Below are 15,906 nucleotides of genomic sequence, written 5' to 3' on the forward strand. Positions count from 1 at the left end.
ACTCCCCAAGCCCACCATTGCAGCCCCCTTTTTTATAGGCCTAGAATCTTGATTTCACGAGTACTGTGTGATTGAGCCATACATGTGTGAGCAGCTGGAGTGGACCTCCGCCCCCTCCGCCCTCAATTGTCGTTATCTCATCTCTGCAGGCCCGAGGCGTATGCAGGCCATTACTGCAGTCTCCATCCTCCCAGGCAGGCCTTTTGGGATGCATATGAGCAGGGGCTACAATGGGGTTTTGATACCATTTCCCAAAGTAGGTCCAGAGGGCTGGTCCCTCACAATGTCCCATTCTTGGACCCTCAAGACCAGGAAGGTAGGTCCAAAGAAGTGAAGGACTGGTGTCTTTATTCTCAGTGTGCCTGAGAAGAGCTGCTGAAGAGCAGAATTATGGACATGGGTAGCTGAGCAGGACCTTTTGTGCTAAGAGAAAGTCTTCTTTAGTTTGAAATGACTGAAATCTCCTTGGGATAGCAGCATGGCTCTGAGTGGGCACACCAAGAAGTGCTGCCTCCCACTGGGAGGTTGGGCAGCCAGGAGGATGCTGCTGTTTTTGTCCCCAGACCTGGAAGGTTCTGATATTTACACTGCATAGGTGCTGCAGGGACTAGTTCATAAGTGTTTGTAAAGTGCTTTGGGGATGAAAAGTGCTGCTGAAATGTGAACTATTATTAAAACAAGACTGAATAGAGAAAGAGCTAGGAACAATCCCACAGGGAACAGCCCCTCTCAGGCAGGGGCTGGAAAGTTGACCTCATTGGGTTTTTCCATTTCTACTGTTATGATTACAAAATAAAGTGGACATGTTCAGCGAAAAGATTGGTGTAATATCCCTAGCTGTAGTAGCTGAGGGTGAACCTCTGTAAGCTCTGTAGGTCTGTTCTCCTGCTGGGCAAAAATAGCAGTCTACTGGGCTTGGAGAGAATGTCTTTCCCACACTACTGTGATCCAGTTTTGGCCACAACCATGGGGAAATTTTGTATTCCTGGCTTTTTAAAAATAAATGAACTTTCTATGGATGAAAAATTTGTGGCTGCCTGTGCTACAGACTGGATCTATGTGTGTCCTGGTGGTAGGAAGGTTGTATGCAATGGATACACATGTACATATACATCCAATGGCCTTGTCCATTTGTCCTCGCTTTATTCTGGAGGGTTTGTGCTGAGTAAGTAGAAGGTAGTTTTTATCTGCCTTGTCCCTTCAGTCTCCTTGCCTATACATCCAACAGAAGGCCAAGCTGATTAAAAGCACCAGTAATTCCATTGTGTTGAGGGTGAACACTCTGACATGGGCTTGACATAAGCAATTAGTTTCGCGAAGACAGATGATCAGCCACCAGAGGACAATGCTTTTGACTTGGGTCTCAGAGAGATGTTGGAACTGAGACATGACATGATCCCATCTTCTGCTGACAGGTATTCTCTGAAATTACTCCAGTCTCTGAAGTAGAGGCTGGACTGGTCTGACCTCCCTAACTTTAACAGAGTGTGGCCAAAGGGCTGGGCATTGGGCAAGAAGGATTGGTGGAAGGAGAGCTATAGGCAGAGGAATATCAATGGATCTGCCTTGAAGGCCAAGTATGTGATTGACTTGTCAATTAATAATTTTCCCTTTTCCCCTTTCCTTTTTTTTTTTTTTTTTTCTTCCTTGCTCAGGGAGTGTAAGAGCCAAAGATGAGGCCCAGGGCAGAGTGCTACTCTCCAAGGTTTTGGCTGGTGCTGGCAGTCCTCGTGACAACAGGAAGTGGGGCCCATGCCCAGAAAAGCCACCCGAGCATTGGCATTGCGGTCATCCTGGTGGGGACCTCAGACGAAGTGGCCATCAAAGATGCTCACGAGAAAGATGACTTCCACCACCTCTCAGTGGTGCCTCGGGTGGAGCTGGTGGCCATGAACGAGACAGATCCCAAGAGCATCATCACCCGCATCTGTGACCTCATGTCAGACCGGAAGATTCAAGGGGTGGTATTTGCTGATGACACAGACCAGGAAGCCATTGCCCAGATCCTGGACTTCATCTCTGCCCAGACCCTCACTCCCATCCTGGGCATCCATGGAGGCTCCTCTATGATCATGGCAGATAAGGTAAATTTCAGCTTCCTTCTATCGTAGACCTGCAGATCGAAACTTAAAACAGAAAGAAATTACCTTATTCTGTGATCCTCAGGTGTAGTCTCTTGGGGCCGAAGGGTTGGGGGATTAGAGACTCTCAGATTCAAAGAGAGATTAAAAGAGATAACTGTGTGTAGCACTACTGAGAAGAGCCTATTAATCATGTGGAATTATCTGCAACAGAGAAAAAGTGAGGAGGGAAAGGAACAGGTAGAAGAGAGCTGCAAAAAAATCAGCCCCTTTCTTCTCCCTTGGGAAGGGTAAAGAGCCCCTGACAACTGTGATTTTAAATTTTTTTTAAAGGTTTTATTTTTGCCTGTGTTTTACCTTAGAAGAGCCAAGAATGCTAGCTTGGGTTTTTCTTGCATGCAGCTGGAGAACATTGTGGTATTTTCAGGGATGTTTAATACAGCTCTGACATCTTAATTGGAAAATAATTGAATCTTTAATAAAGCCATCCTCTCTCAGAAGTGTTCATTAGCTCCTGAAGTTAAATAGGTGTTAGCTAAAGCAACTAACCAGTCTGAACCGGCTAAGTCCTTCTTCTCTCCACTGCACTACTTTATTCCTTCATATCGATGACATTTCACTGTTTTCCCAGGCTCCAGACAGTCTTCTGGGGAATTACTACACCAACAAGCCTTCCCACTGCTGCTTATGAACAGGGCGAGTTGTACAGAGAGCAGCATCTTTGGCCAGCTCCTCAGCTTAGAGGAGCCTCTGTGCTTTGCAGCTGAACTTGATAGAAATCTTGCCCCTGGGAGCAACAGGGAACTCAGAAATTCATGCCTGAGTGTGCATTTGGCCAGCTGGTGTGGCTAACAGTGGCCTCTGGGCTGCTGTGGGCCAGTGGGAATATCCAAGAGAAGTGGGCTGCCTGTTTCCCTGCAGGCTTGGTGCCAGACAGTCAGGGCCAATGCCTTTATTGAGAAGACCCCCTTAACCACACTTCATGCATCACAAAGAAGTAAACAGGGATGCAAGCTGACGGCCTTTTTATTTTACAGGTCACTCTTAAGTGAATCTGAAGCATTTAACTAGGCAGAATCGGGTCTAATTGAATGAAGGGGGAGAATTAAGCTGGCCTCTGTGGCAGCTTTTCCTCAGAAAAAGATCTAGTGGGCTGAGAAATCCAGGCACTTTATTTTTTTATTTATCTTGTGAATAAATTGTCCAGTGCAAGCTATCATAGCAGAGTAGATGGGAATAAATTAATAGTGAATTATTTTCTCACCCTGACCAGCCAAACAACATACAGTTAATATGCAGTGTTATTTTCTTGTATCAGCCTTTGAACTAAAGCTGTCATGGAAAAAATAATCACAGGCATTTTTTTTCTCTCTCTACTTGAGTAGCTGCACACATAACAAAGTCCCCATTCCACCCACAATGATGCTTTTCTGTCTTGGAGGACAGTCAGGCAACAATGCTGCATCTTGATGCTCTTCTGCCTGCTACGTTGCATGGTCATCGATTGCTGTGTGAAACAGGTCTGAAGCACTACTTGAGTGCTGCATTTCACACAGTGGCATTTTACATTCTTTTTGAACAAGTGTGTTACTGATGCCAGACCTCCTAAGCAGTGGGAAAAGGTCCTTGTGACTTTGAACATGGCAGGCCAAATTCTGATTTCAGATTCCTGCAGTGTAAATCCAGCATAGCCCTGTTGCCTTTGGCAGAATTAGATCAGATTTACGCTGCTGTAATTCAAAAAGGAATTTGGCCTGTTGAACTCTGCAAAGATTTTTCTTCCTGCCTATCTCTAGCCTCTCCTTGGGAAGGCAACATCTCCTGCGACTGCCCTGTACACCCCACTGACTTGCTTCTAAAGAGCATTCTGGCAGGCAGCCCACAGGGAGGTCAAAGGTGGAAGTGTTATGAATGGAGACTTCTGTTTTATCAAACTTCCTCTTTTCTTTTTTTGTAGTTTTGCAGACAGGAGAAGCAAGTTACACACAAAGATCTGCAGTTTTAAGAAATTTCTTTTAAACATAAATTGACAAAGGCTGACCTTTACAGCTTTTGATTCACAGGTGCATAATCTTTATTGGATAATATTTATTTGAAGAATTGAATTAAAACATGGTAGAGAGTAAATACATTGATATTCTACTAAAAATACTGAAGTCAGCCTGGTAAGTCCTTAAACGATCTATTTTCCACAGAGGGCCTTGACAGAGGCTTTGCTTTTAGTGACTCTTAGTCATGTTCTTTGCAGATGAGTTGTGTGGCTGGGGATTGATCCTGCAAGAGTGGCTCACTTATTTCAGCATCCCCTCAACACCTCCAGCAGTCAGCTGTGATTGAACTCACTCAGCATTTCACAGGTTCAGACCTACACTTACAGCTTCGTTATGCTCCCTGTGCATTTGTGATCAGTAGTGCCAATGCAAATCTAAAGAACACTACAAACCACTAATGCCTGGGTGTGACAGATAAACCCCTCGTTTCTGGAGGTCAATGCAGAAAATATCCTCAGTTCAATCACGTTCCCTGGAGTAGCATGTGAAATACTTTTTCACCTTCAATGAGGGTTCAATAAGTGTGTCTGGGAGGAAATTCGGGTCCATGTGTAAAAAGGACTTTGTAGTATACTGTGAAGCTGGTAAATTGAGACACAAAAAGGCAGGCAGAAAAAAAAGAGGGGATTTCAAGCCTGAATTTTCTTTCCTCCTGTATATGTGTGTGTGTATAATGTGCACTATTGGTTGGCTTCATCTCAGTTAACATGCACCTGGAAGTTTGCTACCTGCCAGCTGGGGGTCTAGGCATAGTTACAATCAGTGGGGAAGGAAGCACTACCTGCAGACAGTTCACCCCACCCACCTCAGGGTGCAGTGAAGTGCTTGAGGGATAGTCACTGTCTCGCTACTGCTTAGTGAAGAAGGCTGTATCCTGACTTGCTTGGGTCTCAAGTTAAATGCCATGAATCTTGCCCTTGGTATAGTGTAGCAGGTAGAGTTACGTTGCTGAAAGTGTAGCATCTGGATTTCCTGATGGTTTTATTCAAATTCATGCTCTTTAATATTTCATTTGAAACAATTTTGTAGATATTGTTTATATCTTCTTGTTTTCCCAGTGTTTTGCCATTTGCCTCTGAAAAAGAAGTATGTAGTCACTTGCATATGTTTTTGCTGTTTTGCTCCTGTGTGCTCATGTCTTTAATCCCACCTGTTTAGCTGTAACAAGGTGTTATGTTTAATCTCTGCCTAATTTGGTATCAGAAGGAAATGACCAGTGAATCTGTGTGCACACCACGATCCAAGTTTTAATTCCAGGAAAATGGTGATGCACAGGCACTCGATGTGCCTCACTTGAGCTAAGAGACCACTTTGCCAAGGGAAAGTCTTGTCGTAGCTGGTTTGGTCCCTTTAGTCTTCGATGAGTGTGCCAGCGGCGATGCCAAACAGTGGGAACTGCAGCAGTCATTTTGTCAGGACTGGGTGTCCTGGGAATGATTGTTGAGGAGGTGCAATAGCCCCTGTGGTAGCTCCTCCTAGAGAAGCAAGCTGCAGCTGTGGGGTGACTTGTTTCAGCCCTATAAGAAAGTGCCTAATCCTTGTTTTGGTGCTGACACCTTGAAAAGGGACTGGGATAATAGCAGCATCTTGCCTGGACCTCTGATGAGAAAGGGAATAGCATGGGTCACTGCTGATCAGTGTTTAATCTGGAATAGATGAGATGGAGAGAATAATGCCACCAATGGTAGATTCATATGACCCAAAACCTTTGCTTGTTGAAGCTCTTTGGTCTCTTCACTTTGCCTGAAGTTGCTGCACTGACCTTTCTTTTTATAGTTTTGTCTTGCCTGATGTTAAGCGTTAGTTTGCATTGTCCAGAAGACTGCAATGCACTCATGACTGGTGAGCATATTTGCTCCCATTCCAGTATTTAAAAGGATTTCTCCTTTCTCCCTAGTTGTTTTGGAAGCAGAAATTCAAGCCTTTCACAGTGTGAAAATAGCTGACAGATGAGGATGCTCTGTGTTAGGAGATGGTGGAAAGAAACCTTCAAGGCTGCAAGCCAGACTTCAGTTCAGATAAGCACACAAACCAGTATCTTGTGTTTGCAGACCTGAGACTGGAAATCTGGGCTGGGCTTATATTTTCATTAGATTTTCATATTACTTGCTATTACCTCTGCCTAGGACTAGGAGGTAGAGAAACAGTCACAGAAAAGGAAAAAACAACTACAACAATGTACATCTATAAAAGCAGAAAAGGTAAGAGCAGAAAATGCCTCGAGTTCTCTTACAGCACAGCTAGTGACCATCAATTCTGGTGGAACTGTCCCTGGCTATTTTCCCCACAGTCACATTATTTTGCCAAAGCTTCTTGTCCTGTGCAGCTTTACAGTAACTCAATGGTACACAGGCAGCACCCAGGAAAAATATTGGAAGAAGAGGACAATTATGTTTTCCCAGCTGAAAATCATTCTCCTCTGTCTCTGCATCCCTTGCTATTTTCTCCAGGGCTTGCCCTTGCAGGGTGGCCTTAATACTGGAAATAAAATGGTAAGAAAAAATGATCTGTTAAATTGGGCTGTGCCCATAATAAAATCTGTATAAAAGCTCCATGAAACTAACCTGAAATCTAGAATCCATGATCCTTTATAGGCCAGAATCTCCTTCCTTTGCTCACCCAGCACAGAGCTGACTTTTCTGCTATTCCCTCCACGACCTTGCTCTTTTTTTCCCTTTCACGCCAAAGCTGGAATTTCTTCTCTGCCTTTCCATCCTCACTTCATAAATCAATGTTCCCTTTCTTTTGTATTGTCTATCAAGTTTTCTGACACATGTTGTCTTTTTCAATGTTGAAGATTGCTGTGATTGCTCCATGCTTGGGCCATTCTGCAGCAGCAGTGGTATTCTCTGGTATTTTGGTGGGGAGCAAGTTCAAGCTTGGACAATAGGTGTAGAGCACCAGGGAAGAAAATTAGTTGCTGGTCAGAGGGGAGCAAAATGATGCTGTAGGTACAGGGGAACCAAAACTAGTTGGATAAGCTGAGCACCTAGATACACATTGAAACCAGGACAAAGTCAAAGACACTGGGACAGTGCTGCTAAAAGCAGAACATCTGTAATTAAAATGAAAGCACTTTCACTCTCAGGTTTCCAAAGGTTAAATAATAGAGATGCATGGGGAATGCAAACCTCATTTTTTCAATGTGAATTTGTTTCATTTCCATTAGGGATGATGTCTGAAATTCTTAGAGCCCTTGTGTGAAGGAAATTCAGTAAAAATATCAAAAGTTATTCCCTTTGAATGGCTTTTATGAACTGAAGTGAAAAAAATTCCAAACAAAATACTGCTTAGAAAGGGGAAAAAGAAAAGATATATTTTGGTCTGCAAACATTGGAGGAGTATAGTTCAATGCTATTAGAAGATTTCTATCCTTTTTTTTTTTTTCCTCTCCAAAGCAAAATTGTATGCAGTTCATGAAATTTCACAAAGCATTTTTATTTCTCTGAAACTGCATTTTAGTGATAATATAAATGTTCCCTGGACTAACCTAGTGATCTCAAAAAATAAAATAAAAAACCAGCAGTTTCCTGTCAAGATTTTAATAATTTTATTGAGGATATTATGAATACACTTCTTTCACTTTTAGTGCTTTGTTTCCTTCTGCTGCCAGACAAAAGCTCTGTGCAGCTCACAAATAATGAACTAAATAACGTGTTCTCAAACTAGGAGTCTGCTGCGAAAGTTGGGGAGGGAAAAGAAAGGTAGGTCACAGACATATAGAGAATAACAGCCAGCATTGTATGCCAATGTTGTTTTTCCCCTGAGTGTACACATATAATAACAGGCCAGGTGGAGCTGTAATTTGTGTTTACATCTGTGCCTAATCTGTCCATATAGAGTTATGTTTTTTCATATAAAGAAAGAGAATATAAGTAGCATACTTTGGTGGAGTGTAATTAATGCCTGAGAATTTCCCTAGAACAACTGTTATTGCTTTACAAATAAATTACAACACTTAAAATCCCTCAGATATTAGGAAACCTGGAAATTAACTTTTAAGAGCTTTAACCTCTCCCCCGGGCCATTAAATCCTTCAATATTAACTCTCACTTTCTAAACAAGAGTGCAAGTGCACTTGTCAATATTATTTAAATGAAAAAAAATTACTTTTCAAAGAAATTTATTGCTTCTTTTATCAAATATCCTATTAAAATAGTCTGCTGATTAATTTTTAACATTTCCCTCAAATTTATCTCCCACTTACTTGGGAAGAACTCAATTTCAAGATTTTCACTTTTTTTGTTGTATTATTTTCAAGAGTCGTAAGACAATAATGTGGAGTTTGAGGTTGGGTGTTTTTTTTTTTGGTGTCACTTAAAAAAAAAAAAAGCAATAAAAATGCCTTTAATTTATTTTTTTTTTTAAAGCTTATGGAAATGTAACTTTCCCTGAAATATCCCCATCACTTTTCCCCTCCCTAATCATTTCTATGGGATGCACTTCATATCTGCCTTGAGCCTTGGAAATGCAGAGCCTTGGACAACTGCAGCCTGAAGGTACCATCTTTGCTTGAGTGTTGAAGGCTTGGGGAAGGGAAAACCTGGAGAGAGCCTGGTGACTCTCACACCCCGCTGAGGTGCTCGAGAGTGCTTTTGGGCAGTGACAGTGCTGGGGCAGGGGTAGGATGATGAAGGAGAAGCCTACACGAAGGTGTGGTTGCCTTCTGTTGGCAGGAGTTGTCCCAGACAACAAACATCAAGCAAAACTGAAGTTTGATTCCTTTACATCAGCCTTTTGTAGCTATTTATAACATACTTTATTTTAGGTCATAGAATTCTTCTTCCACGAGTATTGAGTGTTAGTTTACTTCTGTTGTAGTGATGTTTTCTTTTGAGTGACAGAAGACCTTTCCTTGCCTGGCTCTGAACACTATTGCTGCAACCTACCTGAGGGAAAGAGAAGTTGAATTAACCTTTTTCCTACTAATGCTTAAAGGCGCTGTTGTCGTTGTCTACCTGGAAATAGAAGTATTGAAAAATCAGTAAGGAGAAGGTTGATTTCTACTGAGCTTGGCGCTTACAAGTAATAGGGCTTTTGTGAAAAAGTTATTTTTTTGCCAGGTTTCTGACCTTGACTTTTACACTGATGATGTTTGGGTAGATCTCCACAACTCTAAGCACTTATCTGAAGAAAATCTGGGAGCTTGATGAGATCTGACCCATAGTTATTTATAATAATTATTGTAACCCCTTTCTTCAAAACAAAAAACCTAACACAGAAGTATTAAATCAATTTGTGCCATCCCCAGCCGGACAAGGAGATTAGTTTCTTCATTCTGGAGCAGGCAGTCCTTTATTACAACCCCAAGCGGTTACTTGTCTCACAAAATCTAAATTAATTACACTCAAATTTGTCCCTACTCTAAACTGGCCTCAAAACGAAATTGAAAACATGGAGTGTGAAATTGCCTGATGCTGCTGCTTTAGATCTGCATGTCATTCTTTAGTAACCGCGGGACAGATAGAAACAATTCTTTCCAGGGAATCTCTTATTCTCTTTCTCTTTTATTTGCCTCATTAACCAAGTTTGGAGGGGATGGATTATGAAGGAAGTTAAGGGAATTACATATACACAGGCTGGAAAAAAAAACCCCAAAAACAGCCTATAAAAAATTATATATTTGTGGTCTGTGGCACTGTTAAGGGTCTGGAGGAAGTGATATAGGAAAAAAGACTGAAACAGCTACATGTTTGTATTGTAGGTTGGCTGAACAACAAGTCAGGGTATGATTTATATACATGGTGAATAGAGGTAGACTAAGATTAGAAGAAATAATACTTGGTGTAGCTGCCAGAAGTAGAAGTAGGAGAAACAGGATAAAGTTGAGAAAATATATTAAATGATATATTATGGTAAGTTAAATGATAATATTAAATGATGTGTGTGTATCAAGAAAAAAGTTCAGGCACTGAGTTTTATGAGGCTGTGCTTCAGTCAGCTTGTGGAAGAGTGTGGAAACCATGTTGCTTTAGCTGTTTCCAAGCAGGACTGAACTACGTGCTGGAGAATATGTTATATATCTAGAGTGGAGGAGAAAGAGGATAAACAAGATGAGAGACAGACAGGAAAACTCCTGAATCTAGGATTGTGGTGGAGGAGGGGAAGAGAAAAAGAGAGGGCTTGTTTGAAGTAAGTTCTGAGGGTGACTGAAAAGTAAAATACCCAAAAGGCTCTGTTGAGGGAATTTTCTCTGTGCTTTGGCAAGAGCTTCTAGCTCTGTGTTTATGAGGTTCCTGATAAAAGCAATAAATATATGTTTCAGAGGAAGGGGGAAGAAGGAATGAAGGACATGAAGAGTTTTAAGTCAGGCACACATAGTGAGGAGGACTCATCTAAAGGGTTCCAACAGAATCAAGCAGGTCTGGTGGACCTGAGCCCTCACTGCAGCTCTGCTATAAAACATGACTTCAAGACAGTTGTTCAACTTCTGTCTACAGCAGTTTGCCCTTTGAAAGAAGACCGTAACAATGCTTTTGTAAAGTACTTTGAGCTTTACAAAAGGCAAAGGCTACCTAATTGGTAGGGAGCAATTAATGGATTTTTCTAGCTGAAGTAAATACAATGCTTAATATGAAAATCTGGCCTCCAGGAGGAGAGGCTGTAACCCCCATTAGAGGTGGTTGAATAGCTGCGGCAGGCAGGAAAGCATATTGTATGCAGGGCTGATAGTACTGTCTATTGTAAGCTTGCCCAGCATTCCCCATTATAAGATCCTCTTGGGGGTTTCCTGTACCTTTGCCAGACTATGACTGTTTGAGCAAAGTTTCCTGTGCCAGGTGTATGCCTCAAGCTGATTGATTTATTTCGCTATTTATTTGGAAAATAAAACAGCTCTTCCTGAAAATACGGCACAGGAAGATACGTGATTCATCCATGTTGCAAGAGCTGGCACGTTTTCCTTCTAAGGTTCTGCCTGACCACCAGTGGCCCTCACAGCAGGGGACCAGGGCTTGAAAGGGTGTCTTGCAGGGGAGGACTTTTAAACAGAAATAGTCTTTTGCTACCACTGCATAGGTTGCCCAAGTTTGGCCTTGTTATAAGCATGAGAAACCGTATAGACGCAGCAGAGTCTCTTTACATGTCTGCTACATGTCTCTCCAAGAGATCTTGACCTTGCAAGCTGTGCTTCAAAACTGTACTTGGACCTGGGGGCTGCACCGGCCATGCTAGGGCAGAAGGCTCTTCTGTGGGGTCCCAGTGGGATCCAGCTGGGAGAAGTGCACTGTGCAGTAGGGGATCTGGGCTGAAGCATGGGTGAGGTGGTGGGACACGGAGGGTGTCATAAGTCAATGGGAAGGAGGAGCATCTGGAAAACATCCTGAAAGAAGGAGAGGAGGATGGGGCTGGGCAAAGGTGGGAAGCGGGAGATGAGGAAGAGGAAAAAGTGGAGAGGGAAGAGGAGGAGATGTGCCTGCCCAGGAGATACTGCCTGACTTGCCATGAGAACAAGAGCTTGAGAGCAGTGGGTGGCAGAACTGCTGAGCAAACAGGACATGGGGTATGAACAGCTGCGGGAAGATGTCAGGTGGAAACTGGATGAGAAGAGTGGGCCTGGGCTGAGGCAAGGCACAGGACAGTGGGATTGTGAAACAATGCTTTCCCTGTGAGCACTGTCTCCTTGTCTGGTCAGACAGAAATATTCCCTCCCTGCTCTGCACTGACCCTCAAAGACAGTCAGAAGTGGCTCTTTGGGGGGGAAGTCGGTACTTCCCCCTGGAAGAGGCCAAGTGGTCTCCTAAAATATGCCTGGGGCTGCCTTAGCCATGGCCTGTGTTAGCCAGCATGCCCTGTGCCCAAGCCTCAGTCCTGAAGAGGAGAGGGTAAAGGTCCTGGGAGAAGGAGGTGAGCCCTCTGCAGCCTCCCCCAGCTGCCAGCTTGGGGCCAGAGTGGTCACCACCAGGCCTCCGCACAGGAGAGGATGGACAGAAGCCATTAGGAGGATGCTCTGTGATGGAGATGCTGACCCCTCCAGGTGTACCTTGTCCTGTCTCCTGCTTGGATCCTTGCTTTGCTGCTCACTTTTGGTGGAGGCAGAGCTGTGTCCTTTCCCCCTGGCTGGCTGCAGCAGTACAGAAGTGAGGGCTGAAGAGCCACACAGTGTGGCTTATCAGGCTGCCAGCTTTGCTAGGTCTCCAGTCCTGCTCCACACCTGCCTCCTTTCCCCTCCTCTTGCTTCTTCTGCTTCCTTTCCTCTCATCCTCTCCTGTCTGTCACTCTACCCATTTCTTAATTATTGTTTGCACTATGCTTTGAAAATGTAGTGTGCTGTATAAATGTTAAGTGTTATTATTATTATTTTTTCATTTGCATCCCTCGCCCTTTCTTCTCTCCCTATTGTGGCTTCCAGAGAGAACGTGTGGGCTTACATTATTTGTAGCTGTGTGAGAGTGATTACATAAATGATTTAATTACTTACTTAATACTGTTCTCGACATTACCAGCTTGACAAGCTGGTGATCCTCTCACTGCAGCCAAACACAATCTAGTGTTCTCTATACTACATCACGGATGAGTAGGTAAGGGAAGGTAAAGCTTGGGGAAAGGTTTGTGATAGCTTTTGCACATCACTGGTTACTCCCCTCAGGCTAAGGGACAAGACTGCTGAGCCCATGGGGACCTGGCCAGCGATGATGTGTAGTGTCACCTCAGCTGGGGTGAAGCTGCCTGTGAGGATTAGTGTGTGGTGAGGGTTTGTGGCTCCTGGCTGACAGGGCTCCCTCCAACAAACCCACTTGAGTTGAGTTTTTGGTGTCCAGTGTGTTGCATTAACCAGCTCTTCACATTTATCAAAGGTCAGAGATCTGGGAGGGATTAATTGTCTCAACTTCTATTGAAGCCTACCACATCACAGGGTTCACACACCCTGCGTGGGGCTGAGTGTGAGGTAAAATTACTATTGCCAGAAATGTTCTTCATTGTAAGTGGTCATGTGTAGCTCTGACCCTCTTTATATACATTAGGTTTCCCTCCGAAGAGGATGGCCTCCTCTTGCTGAAACTTACCTCCTTGGGAATATGGTGTTTTGATCACTTCCAGTTCATGAAGGCTTGTGGGGAGCAGCCAATCCCCTGTTGCTGGTGCAGTGTGGAAGGAGGTTGAGAGAGGAGAGTACGTGCTTTCCTTCAGGGGATGCACTGAGACGATGGTTACAGATACCTTTTAGTTACCTATTAGAGACAGTTAAAAGCCCTACAGACCACCTAGTGAGCTCAGGAGAAACTTACAGAAGATGATCCTTTTCTGAAGGTGCTGCAAATAAAAAGGAATGGTCATTGGATTCTTAACAAAGGAGACAGTCGCTTGGGAGGTGGAAAGAGAGGCTCTTACCGGATAATGGTGTGTTTGTCAGAGAACAGTGTATGGAGAGAGTGTCTTTCAGAATTGCTTGCCTTCTGTGTCTCCAAGTTGCCTGGCTCCATCTGGGCTCCTTCACGGCCTGGGCTGTGGGCCAGGCTCAGCCTGTTCCTCGGCACGGCAGGGCTAGGTGGGTGGTGGGAGGGCTGGGAACAGGTGGCATTTGGGCTGGTAGAGTGGAGTGCCTTTTCCACCCAGCACTGCCTGCCAGGCTGCCAGGCGCAGGACACCTGGTATCTGAATGGGCTCTTCCCACCTCCCAGGAAGCAATGGCAATTGCAAAAGTAGGTGAAAGTGTTTTGACTGTGAACAGTGATTATAGTTACCTTTTTGTTTTTCCTCGACATTCAACGTGAGGCAGGTTAAGACAGCCCAAATTTGAAACAGTACTGGTCATCTCCACCTCCTGAAAGCTGGGCCTCTCACATTCATCTCTGGATGGACACCCGGAGTCCCTAGTTGCTTTTGCAATCCACACTAGAGGCTTTTGGCTTTTTTTCCCTTCTTTTCCCCCACCCCCTATCTGGCACAATTGAAAGTGAATTTTATGACCTGACATTGAAACAGCTTGTTGAGAAGACAGAGTGAGTGGAAGGGCAATGGAACAAGTAATTTTGTCCGCTCTCAAATGAATGAATCCTGTTTTCAGTGGATTCACATCTCATGGTTAATTGACTCTTTAACTGAATTATATATTAAGTCTCTAATGTGAGCTCAGCCCTTAGTAGACACCAGAGAGTCCGCAGAGGAGAGAACCTGAGCTGGATGAAGAGATTTGAGAGGAGCCAAGCTCATCCTTCCCCCAGTGTTGAGGCCTGGGGGCATTATAAAGATCTAATTTCTTCACCTACTGCCCTGTTTCAATTAGATGTCCAGCCCCAAATGTGAGTGTGCCTATAGTGGCTTCAGTTTTTCAAGAGCTGGCTACACCTTCTCCCTGCAGCAATCCCATTTCCCCCAGGTCTCCTATTGCTTTTCTCCCAATTTCTCCTGTGTTTTTTATACCCTCTGGCTGGGCAAAAGAGAGGTGATAGGGGTTGCCCACTACAGGCATGCTGCCCAGTCAGGTTGAAGTTTGTTTGATTGCCTAGTGAGTCTTTGATTGTGAGTGGGTGAATCACACACACTGCTGTGGGGCCAGACAAAGGGTTTGTGACTGCATGCAATTGTGGGCTGTATTTTGTACAGCACTGTAAGAATTTAGTTTTCCTTGAGGCCTCTGCTCCTTTGTCAAATCATGTGGCACCTGGCCAGCAGTTTGAGAATTACCATGAAGCTTGACTTGTATACACACAAACACACGCCAGGTTTGCCAGAGCCTCCTTTCCTAAGGAAGACAAGTTAAAAATGCACACAGAATGGAGTCAGAGCCCTGTGTCGGATCATCGTGGGAGCTGTGATCTCTGCACCAGTGACCCGTGCATGGTGTCCCAAACCTGCTGGCAGCGTGCTCGCCCTCCCCGCTGCGCACCCACGGTGACTCACTCTGACTCACCACAGCGCAGTCCCACTCGCTCCGCGACGTGCACCGAGGAGCAGGGAACACGAGTGGCGCCGTCGCTCAGGGCTGGACGTTGAGTTCACACTTGTGCTGGGTGCATACGTGTGTGAGCCCTGTGACTCAGGCAACTGCACTGCCATGGCTTGGAGAGCTGTAGCAAGTGAGAGATAAGTCATGAATGGGCTCAGTGTCCTGTGCTCTTATCAGTTAACTTTTGAAGGAGAACGTGGCTCAGAGATTTAGTTTATTTCTATCCAAAAGCAGGCCTCGTGAGGAAAGAAATTAGCTTGATGAGAGCAGCAGTAATTGGATTATTCCATTAGTATCCTCTGTGGAAGAGGAGGGGCACATATCTTTAACTATATTTTCAATGCAGGGACTTAAAAATTGCGCTTAAAATATGAATTGCACCTCAGTTTTTTCTTGTAACTGACAAGCAGACATCTGTTTTCTGCCCCACTTTTTTTTTCTGCCTTTGAGCTGGCTGAGTTTTTCTGTCTGTCGTTATTCTTAGCCTTGTGCTAAGGCTACAGCAAACTGAGGTGGTTTGGGTTCCTCAAGTGGCACTGATCAGGGCATGCTCTAACCATGGAGTGCCTTGGGTGGGATGAGGAGGAGCCAACCTGAAAGTGAAAATAGATCTAGAGGAGGGGCTGAAATCTCAGGGAGCGGAACAAAGGGAAGATCAGAAAGGCATAATGAAATTAAATTCAGGGCAGGGAAGTGCACAGCAAACTTTGGACATGTCTCTGATCAGGGAGTCCTCCTTGACTCTATGGGCTGATAATTTCCAGTGATTGCAGTCTGAACACTGAAATAATTTACAGTGGGACTGACAAAGTTCTGGAGTATGTGCATACTTGCAAGAGACAGCACTGCTGAACTGGAAGGAGATAAGGAGCAACTGGACAGAGGA

General features: G+C 44.3%; 1 protein-coding gene across 1 annotated transcript in view; it reads left to right on the top strand.

The window, feature by feature from the left end:
* The first annotated feature begins 1,889 nt into the window (after window positions 1-1,889).
* Window positions 1,890-15,906, top strand: part of GRIN2B (glutamate ionotropic receptor NMDA type subunit 2B) — a 169,785-nt gene continuing 155,768 nt past the window's right edge. The window contains exon 1 of the mRNA XM_051620353.1: window positions 1,890-2,084. Coding sequence (XP_051476313.1) covers window positions 1,890-2,084 — 195 coding nt within the window. The remainder of the gene's footprint in view (window positions 2,085-15,906) is intronic.

The sequence above is a fragment of the Apus apus genome, chromosome 1 (assembly GCF_020740795.1).
Source record: "Apus apus isolate bApuApu2 chromosome 1, bApuApu2.pri.cur, whole genome shotgun sequence".
NCBI lineage: Eukaryota > Metazoa > Chordata > Aves > Apodiformes > Apodidae > Apus > Apus apus.